The 17,350-nt window shown below is 33.3% G+C and overlaps 1 protein-coding gene across 1 annotated transcript; it reads left to right on the forward strand.

Annotated features, from left to right (window-relative positions):
• Positions 1-10,002: 10,002 nt before the first annotated feature.
• Positions 10,003-17,296, forward strand: LOC117329344 (aldo-keto reductase family 1 member C15-like). The gene is made up of 11 exons (XM_033887262.1): positions 10,003-10,115; positions 11,821-11,908; positions 12,422-12,589; positions 12,677-12,793; positions 13,328-13,402; positions 13,808-13,924; positions 14,145-14,266; positions 14,447-14,528; positions 15,148-15,231; positions 15,400-15,482; positions 16,903-17,296. The coding sequence occupies exons 2-11, from the start codon at positions 11,843-11,845 to the stop codon at positions 16,943-16,945; spliced, it is 957 nt and encodes a 318-aa protein (XP_033743153.1). The 5' UTR covers positions 10,003-10,115; positions 11,821-11,842; the 3' UTR covers positions 16,946-17,296.
• The last annotated feature ends 54 nt before the right edge of the window (positions 17,297-17,350 follow it).

Below are 17,350 nucleotides of genomic sequence, written 5' to 3' on the forward strand. Positions count from 1 at the left end.
ACATAATCAGTATAACACAACAATGGATCAATACCATATATGTTGGTACTGTGAAAATCTCAATAGGTCACGTGGCACCTTTACATGTAGTATTATCACAGGCTACAACGGTATTTAGATATAAACCAACATGACTATCTCAACACAGCTTTATTCTTTAACTTACTTTCGTGGTTATGAACATGTCCTGTCGACTTAGGTTCGAGGAGTCCATGTATTCTTGGAGTGCTTTACCAATAACTGCCTCGTTTCCATAAAAAAACGCTGTGTCTATGTGGCGGTACCCCATTTCTAGTGCTCGCTTTATGGTCACTTCTAGCTTTTCAGAAGAAATCTGTAAAATGTACACTCTTTCGTGTAATATCATGAATTTGTACAAGTTGAGATAGGCGGTCTGTACTGTCGTGCTTGTATCATTCGATAAGACACTTATTACCCTAATTGCTTTGGAAGGCATGCAACGGGCTCCCTGTATGTCGCTCAGTGAGGTAGTACCCAACTACTATAAAGAGGTCCCGCTTCAAAATGGTTCCGGCTATTCACGGGACAATTAATTCAGCAAACAGTAAATCTATGTTATTACTTTCGGAAAAGTGTTCATAAATTGCAATGCAAAATTCTCTATATGACCGCAAAGTTGCTCTATCGGGTTATTTGCACCTTTCGAGAGAGGTTTCTCCAAATTCAAATAATTTCTAACATAGAGCGCATCGGAGGACCAACGGTTACAATGTCTCGGGTTATTCTACCAACCGATCGGATTCCTTAAAATGTTGTTAATGAAATATTTTAAATTAAACATTACCAAGACTAACTTTAAATGATGATATGAAGTTCGTTTTCCGTGAAGTCTACATATGATAGACCCGCCGCTTAGCAGCCTGGATCTTAGGAGTTCGAATCATGAGGTTGAAACTTTTTATATTATTCTATCACGATTATTACTACAGTGCCATTTTTTCTTGAAATATTAAAAAAAAATTTCAACACGAAAATTGTATTCATTACAAAGTGTAAAGGTGATAATAGAAAATATTCATTTAGGTAAAAAAGCAAAACAAAGTGAAACGTAAACAAATTGCCCCGTCGACAAGAGACATACAATATATGCTGTGCACAATTTCTGTTTGATTTCACAATTTTACTTTATTTCATACGGTAATGCTTGACTTCATTTAAGCATTGCCTAACACAACAACGGATCAATACGATCTACGTTGTTACTGTGGGAATCGCAATATGTCACGTGATACCTTACATGTAGTTTTAGCACAGACTATCAGTGTACTCGTGGCTTAGGTCACGATAAGCGAAAAACGGCTTTATTCCTTATTTTATTGTTTAGCATTGTTAGTTATATTATGATGGCAATATATATTTCCTAATTTGCATAAAAAGGAAAGTTTATTAGTTGCAGAATCCAATATTTGCTAAACGGCTCTCTTCTGTACGATTAATACCGATACCTGTAGCATAAGGTTGTACTTTTTCTGAGGACGCCCATTGAAGAACAATACCGTACTGTATGTCAGGACAATGATACCAGTATAACGTTGGAGTTTAAAATGAAATAATTAGAGCAATCTAATTTTGTTCCCAATATCAAGATAACGATTATATTATCGGGATGTTTTCTGTAGACAGTAAATTTTATTACATATTAAGCCATCACGTTTACCATATTTTCTCAGATGGAAACACCCTATACAATTTGTAAAACAGCATTACCCGTGATGTCCCTAGGGCTACTTGAGGGATTCGGCGTCCATTGTTTAGTGTTATAAAGCCTGCCATGTCCACTCGTCTGACACTAGAGCTGAAATAAATAGAACAAGTACACATAAACAGTATATACTGTTAGTCGTAACCACGATTAGTAAAGTAAGATTTCAATATGGTTTTCAAAGGAAACATAGAAGATAATTGTGTAGGTCTCTTGACATAGATACGCCTGACGGGGTTTGTAATATAAAGAAATAATAACATGTTAACACATTTCATACTAATACTGTATATTGTTGTCTTACTAAGCATGGTAAAACCGAGAACATGTCTACTTCGTGCAGGTTGAGAACCAGCTTTTGACATTGAAGTTATCATTATTCGTCTCACACCAGTTCCGTCCAGTTCTCTTACGATCATCATGAATTGTTATAACGTTATATCACGTTCTGCTTCGATCTCTTACGATCATCATGATTTGTTATAATGTTACATCACGTTCTGTGTTGATCTCTTCCATTAATAAAATTCAGTCACGATATCTTACGATTTTTGCAAAGGTTTGAGCTAAGCTACCTTACCTTACGCTCTTGGTCGGTCAAGAAATATAAGTAACCCATGTATGTAATTGATCAAAACATATACATGTGTATTTCTGTTATTTTTTGTTAGATAGGTTGACACGTTTAACAAAGTTAAAAAAAAATATAAGAAACACTACATTTACTTAATTGAATCGCTCCTTGTAGGCTCGTTCGTTCCCCTACTCATATAAAATATTTTTACAACACTTATTTCACCACACCTTCCTATTTCATATATATTCATGTTGCCCTGTCATGTTTTCCCCATTTTATTTGTGACTTATAGCATCATATTGCCTTTTTTCTTCAAATTGTTGAATCCTTATGAAACCTAAAAAAATGTCGTGTATGTAAGAACTTGGATCTACCTCGTATTGGAATCTTTCACATAAAAGAAATTCATGTAGGTCTCACACAGTAATTCATCCAATCAGCTGATATTTCACTGCAACCAAGTTCCTGAGGAAAATGTGTTTCTTACGGTTGTAACAATTTGCTTGAGTTAATAACATATGGAATGGATATTTCATATTTAAAGGAAAAAATAAGAAAGTCTTGAAATTTGGAAAATCAGAAATATACAATCCTACAAAAAAATGGAATGACGTTGGATTATTGGTGTAATAAGGTGGGAATTCCCCAGGTGAGGGTTCAGCAGCTCACTGAAATATCAGGGTTACTGTCTTTCAAGTACTGGTAAGCTCTTTTATGCCGTTAAACCTATCAAATAAGGTCATATTTAGGTAGCGATAACTTTTATTTGAAATAAAGTTCGCATCAATGGAACTTCAAATGAGCGATTGAGGAGATGGTGTCACTGGTAAAAACAAAAAACAAAATATCTGATAAAAATCTTTGATAGGGATGAAGGCGCATTAGACTACTGTTTTCTCAAGAAATGAAATATGGTTTTTGAAGAACTTCAAAGATTTGTTGGTCAACCTTGAACATCCAATTCTAAAACACCTGTCTCCAATAACTCGGTTTTCTAATCTTTGCACTACCATCCCCGTTCAGAATGTTAGGAATGCCTTTGATCGAGACCGCCATCGTGCAATTTTCGTTATATCGAGATAAGAAAAAGCCGCATTAACTTGATAATCATCTCCGTATTAACCAGATAGCCAACTACTTATAATCAGGAAAGCTAATTAGGATGAGAGGAAAGTTATGATAACCAGTTATTACATAATATGAATAAGTGTTAATGAAAGTCTGCGATGGTATAAAGGGCGCTTCAATGTACATATTATTGGTCACGGCTTACCTAGATGATTAATGTTAAGTTTAAAGCCACATCACGTCCTTATTACGATCAAGAGTGACCTTAAATAATACACTGTTTAACACTTCAACTATTACTTTACACCAAACAATTGGAAAATGACATTAGTGACAACAGCAAATGTTGGATGACTTTTGCTGGAACCTACGCGCCACTGACAAGTCTTAGAGGCATGGAACTGTCGTATGGTGCAGTTTAAGTGATTTTGGTTGTGCTGAATCTAACTCTCAATTCATTTTCAAAAGTGCCAAATTCTTGTTTGTCTTGTTCAATACTTACAATACAGATTCATTCATATCGACTGAAAACGTACGGCGTTTTTGCTATGTTCAATACGTTTATTCTATAATTCCTTCCAAAATATCATCTCCACGACAAGATGATTAATAAATTGTGTCACAGTACTATGAAATGTAGCTATATTTCTGAATAAAAATTGTTCCGATAAACTAGGCTTTACTTTTTACGATACTAAAAAGTTATATACGAAATACATACTTTCAATATGTTTTAGTTTGCAGATCTTATCCATCACTGAAGCCGGTATATTCTGTTATGCTCTTCCGCAATATTACTGCAAAATCAGTTAAAATTCCCTGATATGGCCCAAAGCCTATACTTGTCCATTCCTGAATATTTAGGAAAGTCTATCGAATTTACAAGATATTAATGGTTATGGTTTTATTGTTGTATTTTTCATTTGGATATTATATTTATATTTCCTTTTGCCACGTGTTCGTTGTCACTACCATAGTTCTCATTTTGGGAATGTGATTGAACCCCTATGCAATCCGTATTTACATGATGGGTCCTCGCTTATCCTTAGTCTAATATCCTTGTACATTTTCAGAGGTCTCGATGTAAATTTACTGATTTGTTCGTCTTTTGCCCTCGTTGCACTGTTTTTTAAGCACTGAATTGTTACCAAATGGTAGTATATAGTCGATATGATTACAAATTGGGTGGAAGATAAATATATATAGAAGAATATCAGTTCTTAAATCTAAATGAAAGTCGCTTTGACAGTAGGTGAAAACGATTCCAAGGATATTCCAACAAAATCCAGTCCAACCGGTCACATCAGTGTCGCTAACTTAGCAGACGATTTTCAACTTCACAGGGGCTCGATTTTGTAAGGTAGGCCTTTGACATCATTGAAAAACTAAAATCCAGTATACATACACAACCGGAAACAATGTCGATACATTGTACTATCTTTTTTTTTACAAGATTTAAAAAAATAAAGACTTGACTTTTAATGTTGTCGTGTCTTGCATTTCTGAAAATTCGGAAACGAGCCCGTCAGTGTGTCGACACTGACAATTTGATAATTTCGTATAGATCAAGAATGGCGCTTATAGTAATTTTTGTAGTAACATGTTTTTAATCATAACATATCACTCTCATAACTTGTGAAGTTACTTTATTTTGTTGTTGTGACCTATGTTAATAAATGCTAGCATTCGAAAACTCTCTAGGTTAAAGTAACTGGCGGCCATTGTTTTGACCTGCAACACCTTGGGCTGTATTCCTAAAATGACCGAATCACTGTAAATTGTAGTATACAGTCTCATGAATACAGTTTGGTTTACTAACGACATATAGGCAAATGCAACACAGAATGGAAATAGAGTTAGTTGTTCGATTTATTTTTTATGTTGGTTTCTGTCCAATTGACAGCTATTTAAATTTCAATCTAAAACAATGTCAATGACTTAAACGTATTACAAAAGGATTTGACATAGGTCAGAGCCTAACCAACTCCTTTCCAAAACATAACACAATGGTACAAAACACAAACTATTGAGAGCTATTGTCATTTAAGGTCGCCCCCCTCCCTGTGTGCGAGGTGTACGGTTTGGATAAGCGTGTTTGGATGTGTGTATTTGGGGACTGTGGTATATTCGAGTAAACTTCCTTGTGGTAATGTGTAACTTAAAGCGGAATTCAAAGTGCAACCTTACTATACAAAGTATACAAAAGTCTGTGTAAAGTAGGAAAGTGATAGGACATGTAAAACATACAGTACACTATGACAAACTATGAAAATGTCAATGAAGGACACAATATTCCACAGCTCAGACAACATATAACTACTGCACATCTTATAGCTACACTTTATATTTGTCCGCTCGTTCTGAAGTTTATTGTTATGTTTTGGTTCAGTTGACCTAGTCAAATAGCCAACCATAATATACTTACACTCGTTCACTTGCTTGCCTTTGTTATACAAACAAATACACTTATATCTGATTCATTAAATTACACCTGTCTAGATATCCACATGAAATATTTAGTGAAACCATAATTTGCTACATTAAAATTACTTACTGTATTCGCTAACAGTGACGATGCATCAACCAATGACTCGACTGTGCATGTAGTGCAGCATTTATACTGATTTTGTGTGATTCGTGACTTATCTTAGAATAAGTAGGTACGCGAAGAAATTTATTTCGGGCGTCCCTTTTTCCTTAATTTCTTCAGGTGCAACATTTATTATTATTGCGTAGATGATATGTTCTATTCAATACCCGAATAAAATTATTATTCAAGGGCTGTGGTCAAATTCTATTGTTTGTGATTCAATGTCTAATTTATACCCCGCTATCTATCATTTGCAATATACACTTGTACAAGACTATTTTAATGAGTAGCAAATTTATAGATACCAATTAGATGTATATCATCTTATACATGTACATCTAGTATAACCAATTGCAAGTGCAGACCACGCAGATCCTTGAAATACAGTGACAATGGTGATACAAATGAGAGGATAAATGGGAAGGGTTAATATATATTTATATCAAACTGTTTCTTTCTCCTTCACTGACTTTACCATAACATTTAGGACTGCATGACATTGGGGTTTTTATACCAAATCTTGATTATAATTACAACATTACAATTGCAACCTTTATTTATTTAACATCAACTGCGATACAAATTATATTAACTTTATATTAATCATACTTGTTGGCCAGGATGGAAGCGCGAGGAGCCTTACTCTTAATATATCTGTTTTTGACCCATGAGAAGGCTCCATTTTGTTTTTATAGTAACGGTTCTTGAAACACCCGCGGATTCAGATTACATGGCTATGTAACTGATGAGCTATGATCTATTAAAGAAACAAATTGTGTACAGTGGCCATGTTATCGCGACAACCAGACTTGATAGTAAGACCGCTGAAATCGACATTATACAGTAAAAACTGTGCTATAAATTTCAGTTTATTGATACTGATTATTCTTTATTTAAACATTTGTTTAGGTCAAATATGATTTCAATAATTGGTTTGATATGTTTTACTCTTTTGGCCTCACACATCACTGGCGAGTCGTAGACGGACGAAAAGGCTGTATATTATGTTGCTGTTTAACAATGCTAATCATTTCCATATATTTCAATTTCTACTCAAGTTGGACTCAATGAACTTACCAAACTTAATCTGTTTCATTTGCTCATGAATTTGACCAGATTAACACTGATCAGTGCGTATGAATACATGATTAAAATCCTTCCGCGGAACGATTTCACTTTTTTTACATTGTTGTTACAAACATGGAATATTTATTAAAATTATCAAATTGATAATGTATTCTTGCATTTTATGAAAGACCAGATATGCTAAATACTTCTATTTTGACAAAATAATGCTGTTTTTATTCCTAAAATTGCGGACTATTTTACTCGACCGACTAGACATGCACAATCCGGAACTCCTCGGGATTTTCCGCATTTGGACTTGCACATGCTTCGAGTTATTAAGATCTAGACCGACTTTTTTATTCGAAAAAAAAAGACAATTGAAATATAAGGATTGAATCTTGATTTGGTCGATTTCATGGGGTCATGAATTGAGTTGCTCTTGAGACAAATTCAACATGAACTGCTTCGCAGTTCATTAAATTTGTCTCAAGAGCAACTCAATTCATGACCCCATGAAATCGACCAAAACAAGATTCAATCCTTAAGTATTTTGTACATTTCATTAAATGAAGGAAATACTTAGGTCTATTTTACAAATGTACTCTTTGTGACATTCTAGCCTTTTCATTAACGACCATTGTTGATTAAACAAAACAAAACCAAACCCCCCAAAAAATAAAAAATAACAAAAAATAACAACGTTCTTTTCAAACTATTTCGATTGTTTATCATAATGAACAAATACATAAAACAACCTACATGTATAGAAGCAAAGACTGTAAAAATCGTCTGTTGATGGGGCCCTCGCATGATACACCACACAGCATCATCAAGAAATACAGCCTCTGTATGAGGCACCGCCTATATTTGAAAGGGTTTGGTTTGGGGGTTAACATCATAACATCATGAGTAAAATATATTTGTTTGACAAAGGGTGGAGAGTCCTACAACAAATATGGACATTGGTTTATATATTACAAAGAAAAGTAATTTGACGTACTTACATGTATACCAGTACATCAGAAATTGGTTCTTAGAAGGTAGCGAACGAACTAGGCCTCCCTACCAATGTTGTTTATATTTGATTCCATATTAAAGAGCTTGCTCACATTATCACTATTTACTTGACAGTTATCGACTACTGAGTCACAAGGTTTCGACAGATGCAGTTTGATTAAAGCCATTGGAAATGTGTATGGTTGATATGATCTTATTTGGAAATATAATTTATGCGATATGAAGTCAGACGTGTACGATGTTTGTTGATATGCCTGGTGATTCAGATGTCAACACCTTACTTCTCATTTTGCGAATGTTACTGAACCCGGAGGTAAACAAACAGTTCGATGTGATGAGATATACAGGATAACGATGACACTGGAATTATAATTGTTCACTTACCGCTGTAAGGAAAATCAAATGAGTGTAAGAAACTTCTGATTATATTCCTTTTGAAAATAAATAAACATATTCAGAATGGGAAATATCACAGTTATACAGAATTAAGCCCTTTTCAATTGCCTCGAAATTTAGATATATTTTGTTGATCGTAATTTTGTCCGTAGGAGTTTCCCACGCTTGTTTTATATACACCAGTCAGTGTACTGCTGACGGAAAAAGCAATACCTGTCGGGACTTACGTTCCTACTCAAACTGCTTTGTGAGTGTTCTTGATACATCAAAAGTCTTATTTGATATTTTCCTATGCTTACATTAAGCTCGCCATTTCTTTATTTAGTTTTTTTAATGATGCATCTGTCCTGCTGTGCATTTATATTTCCCGGTAATATCCATATAATAGGATGTTCCACCCTCGATTGAATTTTAGTATGAAAAAAATGAAATATTGTAGGATCAAAACGATGGATCCTTAAAAACACTTCTTAAAACGAACCCGAAAACACCTTTTCTAGTCACCGATATGTGCAATAACGTCTATATTCCATTGCAAGATTGATTATTAATCTTTTAATACTGTACTCTATATTGGGACAATGGTGGCAATAGAGAACAGTTAAACAATTGATAATCATCGGAAAACTTTTACATTGATGTCCCCAGGGCTACACGAGGGATTCGGTGTACATTGTTTTTCGTTATGTAATCCACCATGTCCACTCTTGTTAAACTAGAGCTGAAATGAATAACACATTTTTTTGAAGCCCAACAATTCGATAAAGATAATCAAATAACTTATTTATAAAAAGATAAACCAAAGAAAAAAGAGCAAGTTGAGCATGTGTTATACATATTGAACGAGGCAAAACAAGCAACACAGAAGTTTACTTTAATGCATGGCGATATTTTCTGTTCAATAGATGCGAGTATACTCTTATTTCTATTGTTTTTTCTTAAACATCCCAACATTATTCCGCATTATCAGAAAAAAAGTTTCCCCGTCAATGTGACGTCAGACCATTAATGGAGTCAATTGATCGTCGAAGTAAATGTTTAACCTGACCGTGTAATGGTTAATCTTTAATTGGCATCGAGCAATAAGAACATGTTAACTCTAGATTGCCGTTTCATTCCTCGTTTCATAACTGCACATTTTCGTTCCGAGACGACACTGTGACAGCACTTTAGTCACATAAGAGGCCACGGAAGGGATATTTAAACGTAATCATTTTTCAAAAGAAAATCCGTAATTAAATTATTGAAGTATTGTATTTAAAGGTTGGTTTCTGTTTTTCTGTTATAACTAAAAAATATTATGAGTTTTGATAGAAATAACGCATTTATGAAGAGTTTCATAAAACTGAAAATTATTCATACCAATACTCAATTGAATACTTGCGCAATTAAAACATCAAAAACAAATCCTTAACCTTTATCCTATTTGTTATTAGACCTTTGATAATGCTTAAATTCAACATCATTGATGACCCGCAAGTTTTGTATCAGCATGGTTGTAACACGTGATATATAACTAAACGTACGGTCGGAGAAACTTCCTGGTTTGCCTACTTTACTTACTTTATAGTCAAGTCACGAATCACATTAAAGACTACCATTGTCTTTCTGCCGTATCACATTCAGTCGAGTCTCTAAAAACTACATACACAAACGCTGTTTGCCACTAAGTTGAGGTAAGGTTAAGTAGACTTACAAGATATTTTCAGTGAATTTATTCATGTAAATGATTTATTTAAAAAAAAAACCTGTTATAATCGTCTGTATTATACAAGCCTTAGATGCTTGTTTATACTTGATGACATGCCGACAAACGACTCTAAAAATCAACTGACCGCCGAATATACAATGTAGATGTTAAATTAAATCTGTGGTAAATGTTGTCTTTTTGAATAGATTATGTGGTATAGTTTGTCCTTTATGTATCTTGTTAGTTTACTCCACTTTTTTTTTTATTTAATGACAATTATTGGTTTCGGACAATGGAAGGAAATTATAAAGCTTTTAGTTTTTCCAGGTAATGAAATATTTTAACATTTATACAACAAATAATATTTGAGTAGTGAAATTGCTGAACTTTGCTTCAGAAATCAAAAGTTTTTGGATCGAATTCCAGAACTGCTTCCGGGTCGGGTTCGAGAAAAGAAAACCTGTAGTGAAGAAGATCCCTTTCCTTTTTTATTCATTGAAATATATTATGTTTTAGATATGTATGAATCGCATAGACAGTCTTTTTACGCTCAGTAATGAAACGTTATTTAAGAAATTGAAAAGGAATTATCAATTTGCATGTGTATATGTAATGAGCATGACAAGAAACGCATCCAGGTCTTGAATCAGTCTGTTTTGAATGTGATCCCTAGCTGGCTAATGCTTACAATAGAAGCATTTTAATTTGTTTTAACTTTTCTCCTTTATAATATAAGAATATTGAAATGGAGCTTTCCAATCTCCCTAAGTAAAATACATAAATTATCTTTTAAGTTACAGTATATGATGTGTGTAAGCCGTAAAAGATAATATTGAAACGGCCGCTTTCTATTTTCTAAGATTAAGCTGTTATTTCCAATATCCTCCAGTTTTGCGGCACTATTCTACGGAGGCCTATAGCTACATGTATATGGGTTATCTTATCACGATTCATACACCTTCAGGGCGATATATCTAATGAAGAATTCATAGTTGAAGGTCTTGTATTAATACGGATTACTGATTTACTAATTCACTTGTTTCATTATTACGGATTTTCGTCTTAATATAATGAAGCTTATCTCATTCATATGTCGTTACTTTCTCGTTAATATGATTTGGTTAATTTTTAGAATAGCAGTTTTCTAGTTGATAATAGAACTACACGACATCAGTCCCGTACTTACAATAAGAACCATATTTACATAATTGTTTTGTCACATTTATGAAAGACAGATTGACAAAAAATAGTTATCGTGTACATCCCGTTGATATTCTAACCACGTGATTGCTTTTCAATACTTCTTTTTCATTTTTATATGATCATGCTATAATCATTATTGCCTTTTAAAAACTGTTTCTTAGCCAACAAGACTATCAAATATAGTTTTTAGCTAAAACAAAGTAAATTACCTTCTTAACGTGCTGTTTATTGTTTTATGATTTAAAAAAAGTTTAGACCGCAAATTATGATTCAGTTAGAACAATGGTTTTATGTATTCATCTCTTTCATCTATCTACAGAGAAGGTTTATGTTAAGATGTTTTTATTCATTCCAGACGTTAAACCCTACATCTCACTAATGGGGCAAGTTTCTATATCAACGTAACTGCAAACGAGATTCTATGTTTTATTGAAGATGGAAGTTCTACCCTGTAGAAGCTTTAAATTATATAGTTTAATTTATTTCAGCTCTAGTCTAACACGATTCAAAATGGCAGATTGCATCACGCTAAACAATGGACACCGAATCCCTCAAGTAGCCCTCGGGACATCAAGGGTGAGGTTTTTCAACGTATATCAAATGTTTAACTGTTTTCTACTGTCACCATTGTTCCAATTTTAAGCACAACCATGTACTGTCATTTTTGTCCAAATACCGAATCCAACTATGGAGTGCAACCTTACACTGCCATCGTTAACTAGGTGTGGTACATATTAACCTGTAGACCGGATATGTATCAATTGATATTATCATGACAGTGTTCAGATAGGGCGATATTAAGAGATAATGAAGTAGGTATAGGATCCTGAAACCAACATACTGCAACAGGACCAACTTAGAAAGTAAAGACTTCACAACATATCGTTTCAAATAAATGCTGAACAATGAATATAGTTTAACGAATTTAACAGTGACATTTAGCATTTATATACTTTATATTTATATTGTTATTAAACAAATCTAGCACGTGATTGACATGGATTCAATATCATATATATAACGTCTATCATGATCACAGAGTTTGCGCGAATTCATATTGACATTTTATACTTTCATGTACCTTTACAGATTTCTCCTGAAAAGCTAGAGGTAACCATTAAGCGAGCACTTGATATGGGGTACCGCCATATAGACACAGCGTTTTTCTACGGAAACGAGACAGTTATTGGTAAAGCACTCCAAGAATATATGGAATCTACGAACCTTAGCCGACAGGAGGTATTCATCACCACAAAAGTAAGTAAAAGAATATAGTTTAGTTAAGATAAATATGTTGGTTGTTTTTATAATCCCGTCGTATTGATGACAAATTTCTGATTACAGTTATTTCCAACTTATATGAAGGGTAGTGCCGTAGGACCGGCTCTAGACGAAAGCCTCAGGAGGCTTAGACTTGACTATGTGGACCTCTTCCTTATTCATGTCCCGTGTGCAATGAAGGTACGAAAGCAAAATACGAAAACGGACCCTTTCACGACAAGATACGAATTTCGTAGGATATTTTTTCATTTTACAAATTTTAATTGTCCAATCAGTCACAATAGAATAAAAACAGCATATTACGATAATGAATTGAAAAAAAAATCATTAATCTAATTAAAGAAATAATTTTTAAAACATCATAAAACGCTGGCGTTCTTCTATAGGTTGTACATGTAACTCTACATATGTGATCAAACTGTTCACGGGTATTTTAGGAATATATTTTCATCAGATGGTAGGATGTTGATACTTCGGACTTAAATAAATCCTTAAATAAACGACTTTAATGCTATATGGTATTTCAGTCATTGAGTTAAAATGTGCTGAACAATTCCAGTGTTTTACATAAAAAAAAACCCCAAACAAACAAACAAAACAAAAAACAAAAAAACGGATTTTTTAATGTTAGAAAAATATATTTTTCAACTATACAACTATGGAAATCTGGAAATGCAACCGACATTTGAAAAAAACATTTATTCTAATGCCCAGGAGCTGGATTTCTACCCCGAGAAACCTACACAACCTATGGATTTTACATCGGTTGATTTAAGAGAAACATGGAAGGTAACTATTCATAATGCTATGTTACAAGAGGATTGCGTTTAACTGTGGCTATATTTCTTTCAATATTAAATTATTCAAAGATTATTTAATAGTGCATAACAATGTAAACAGACAGTTTAGGCTAATGTGATATATTTTATATTGTAAAAAGATAGTTCAGGTTCATTTTATACATTTCATATTGCACAAAGACAGTTAAGGAACATTTGATAGCGTAAAACGACATTTTACTTTCATATGGAAAGTGACATTTTAGGTTCATTTGATGATTTTGTATCGTATATTTAAAATTGTAAAATGACATTTTGCTTTACGTGATGCATTTCATATTATAGATTAATTTGATGCATTAAATTGTAAAGTGAGTTCATTTAAAACAAACTTATGGTTACTTCCATATGACAGGCTATGGAAGAAACAATATACAGGGGAAAGGCGCGTTCGATTGGCGTGTCGAGCTTCAATGCCAAACAACTAGACTACATATGTAAGACGGCACGTATTCGACCAGCTGTCAGCCAGGTAATGAAGCAAACGTACGGCATTTCCTGAATCAAAAGATAAAAGACGCTTTAATTCTGTAATGACTATACTTTCCTATTTTGACCTTACACATTACAGTTGTTATTATTTCCTTAAGCATAATTTCTTTTAAAGTATTTCTCATGAACTCATTGGATTAATCCCAAATAAAACTTTTTTTCCAACTTGGAACAGTTAATAAGACAATTGATTAATGCAGGTGGAGGCACATGCCAGATTTCCGCAGAAGAAACTCCACGAGTTTTGTAAATCCAGGAATATCCTACTCGAAGCATTTTGCCCTCTTGGTTCACCCTTCTTCATCGGACCTAAAGAATTAAAGTAAAATAGAAAAAAATATTCCAGAAAAAATAATTGTCATTCGTAATTGTTTCTTAAAATGAAATAGCATAGATATGCACACATCGGTGATTAGAAAAAGTGTTCTGTGGTTCATATTTGAAGGAGTGTATTTTAAGTATGCATCATAACCATCAAACGATGTTTCATTTTTTTTCATAGTAAAATTCAATCGAGGGATAACTTGGTGGAACATCCTATTATTATGGATATTGCTGCGAAATATAAACGCACACCAGGGCAGGTTAGTTAAAATTACAGGAATACAATATACAAATCGTCTATTTATAGAAAATAAAAACAATACAACTCAAACGCCATTAAAAAATGAAAAAGAGTGCGAGCTTGATATAAAAATACTAAATCGGATTTTTATACATCACGAACCCTCACAAAACAGTTGGAGCAGAAACCGACAGGTATTTTTTTTCCCATCAGCAGTGTGTATATACGTCAACAGTACAACTATTTATGTAAAACAAGAAGAGGGAACTCCAATGGACAAAATTACGATCAACTGAAAATGTATCTAAATTTTGATTTATGAATAACTATGATATTTTCCATTCTATTATGGTTAGTTATCTTGAAAAGAAATAGAATCAAAAGTATCTTGTTTTCAATTGATTTTCCTTACATTTTTCTCATCACATCGAGCTGTTTGTAGCTTTGCAGTCAGCTTTTTCATTGATTACGATTCAATTATGATTTTACTGGATAAAAACATCTATATTCAATGTAACATCAACTAGATAGGCTCGAATACATTGGAGTTTTCCCTTATCTCCACTTAATTCGAGATAACGAGGTTTGGCTGTATCTAATTACACAACACTGCTAAATTAATATATTTTTGCCCAAAGATTCTTCTTCGGAACCTTGCACAGAGAGGTATTGTTGTGATTCCGAAATCCGAAAACCCACAGAGGATGAAAGAGAACTTACAGGTAATTATTAACTCTGAAAGGTGGAAAGATCTGAAGTGGTGTGTGCCAATTTGACATAACATACAGATAACATACAATTATGGTTGACCTTTTTATTCAGCAGCTTTTTTTCAAATTGATCAATATTTAATGAGACCGCAGAAAAAAAGAAGTAACTTTGGTTTGTAGATTTCCTCCTTTTCTTTGAGTGAAGCGGACATGAACCATATTGACGAAATTGACAACGGAGAACGTCGATTCGTCATCTCGTGGTAGGATATTCCTTAGTCTTATGAAACATGAAAATCCATAAACATAATTAAAATGTAATAAATACATTATACATATTACTAAATGAATGGTAGAGTGCCCATTATAATGTAAATCTGATATCCATCTATGTACAATGTAATGAATATAGGATGTCCATAAGAGAGGATATTTTGGTATATATTACATGTATATTCTTTTTATACTACTATAATATGTATTATTGTGTTATAAATGGAGTGGCAATCCCTTAGAATATTGTGTGTTTATTTCAAAAATCGTATCAATGTATAAATTAATTTATTCTTATCGAAGGGCGATTATTAGGAATCTGAACTCAATAATGATCAGGGTAATAGCGACATATGTATCACAATTATTTCAACAAACGTTGATTAAAACGTTTATCTACCCTTTACAATAACACATTTTTCGTCGGATAATTCAAGTTTATACTGTAAATTTTTTGATATACAGTTTAGTTATATTCATACTGAGCTATAAGTCAGAGAATAGGATTAGCATGGTAAGTTACAATATAAATATAAAAGAAATCATCTGAATATAAAACAATATCACACATTGCAGTTGTTTTTCCCATATGAACAACAAGTATAATCTACAGGGTTTATAGCATACTGGAGCTTAAAACATAGACATTAATCACTAATGAAACCTACACTGTCATGTCTCTTACGTTTAAATAACATTAATATAATCCTTCATGGGTCTGTTCCGTGGGTAGTGATGTCTCGACTATCGTATATCGTACTATCAGTGCGAGGTTTCCGACTTATAAAAAACTTGATTAGGTCTCTGCTATCTGTTCAGATAAGCTTTTTTATATAACATTACTCGAATGAAAGCAAAATCAAATCGGCCAAAGCAGCGACATAGTTTGTACATGTATATATGGGTATTTGAAATGTCAATCATGTTGGAAGATCTGGTAACCAAACTCAAGAAAAATGTTGCCGATCAGAAATGCATCATTCTCTAGATTCATTTGTCGTTGTATTGTTTACAAATTATTAGCGAGTATATTCCAGTATATTTTAAAACTACGTGGTTATTACGTCATGAGAACGAAGAGGTTCCTTAATTTTGGAATTGGGAATGGTCGTGTAAGGAGTGGAAAATCAAACATTAAAAAATATCTACCTCTCCATATTTCATTTATGAAGTTAACATTATTCAAATTCGACTTCCACTCTCAATTCAGTCAGATGTTTGTATAATAGACTAGTTGAACAATCAGTTATAAACCGTAGAGATTATTATGAAGGTTAAGAATCCAATATGGTAAAACGATTTCCTGGTAATTATTTAACTTAATAATAAATATAATTATTAAACTAAACAGTTTATTATATTTAATTGGTTGTTGTCATGTATAAACGTTTCCTGTCTTCTTTGTCGTAGGTGGAAGGACCATCCAGAATATCCATTTCACGAAGAATTTTGAAACAACAACTTATGTATTATCATCAATACTAAAGACACTGCGGTCTCATCCAAAGAAGACGTGCCATTAACTATTTAGAATCTTTTGTGAATCAAAACAATTTAAGTACAATATGATGCAACTTTTATGAAGCAGTATGACGTTCGTATTAAAAGTAAAATGTCGGTCCTAGAGACGTCATCAGTTCTTGTTTTAGGTTTGTAATTAACAAATTAACATAGCAATTATTTAAGTCTTTCCATCTTTCTAGAGCTAAGTGTCGTATTACGTATCGAATATTCGATTACAGTTGTCTAACAGAAAAACCCGAAAAAAAATAAAAGGAAAATCCGACCAGGTGCTCTGGCAGAATAAGCGTCCTCTGTTTCACCGACGACACCGACCACACAAATCTAAGTCAGATGC

This window comes from Pecten maximus, chromosome 6 (genome assembly GCF_902652985.1).
Source record: "Pecten maximus chromosome 6, xPecMax1.1, whole genome shotgun sequence".
Taxonomy (NCBI): domain Eukaryota; kingdom Metazoa; phylum Mollusca; class Bivalvia; order Pectinida; family Pectinidae; genus Pecten; species Pecten maximus.

What these genes read in the sequence shown, in the direction of transcription:
- LOC117329344 (XM_033887262.1), top strand. Translation starts at nt 11,843, where the DNA reads ATGGCAGATTGCATCACGCTAAACAATGGACACCGAATCCCTCAAGTA. An exon ending in TAGCCCTCGGGACATCAAGG is followed by an intron (nt 11,909 to 12,421) that starts GTGAGGTTTTTC and finishes GTACCTTTACAG; the next exon opens with ATTTCTCCTGAAAAGCTAGA. An exon ending in AGGTATTCATCACCACAAAA is followed by an intron (nt 12,590 to 12,676) that starts GTAAGTAAAAGA and finishes TTCTGATTACAG; the next exon opens with TTATTTCCAACTTATATGAA.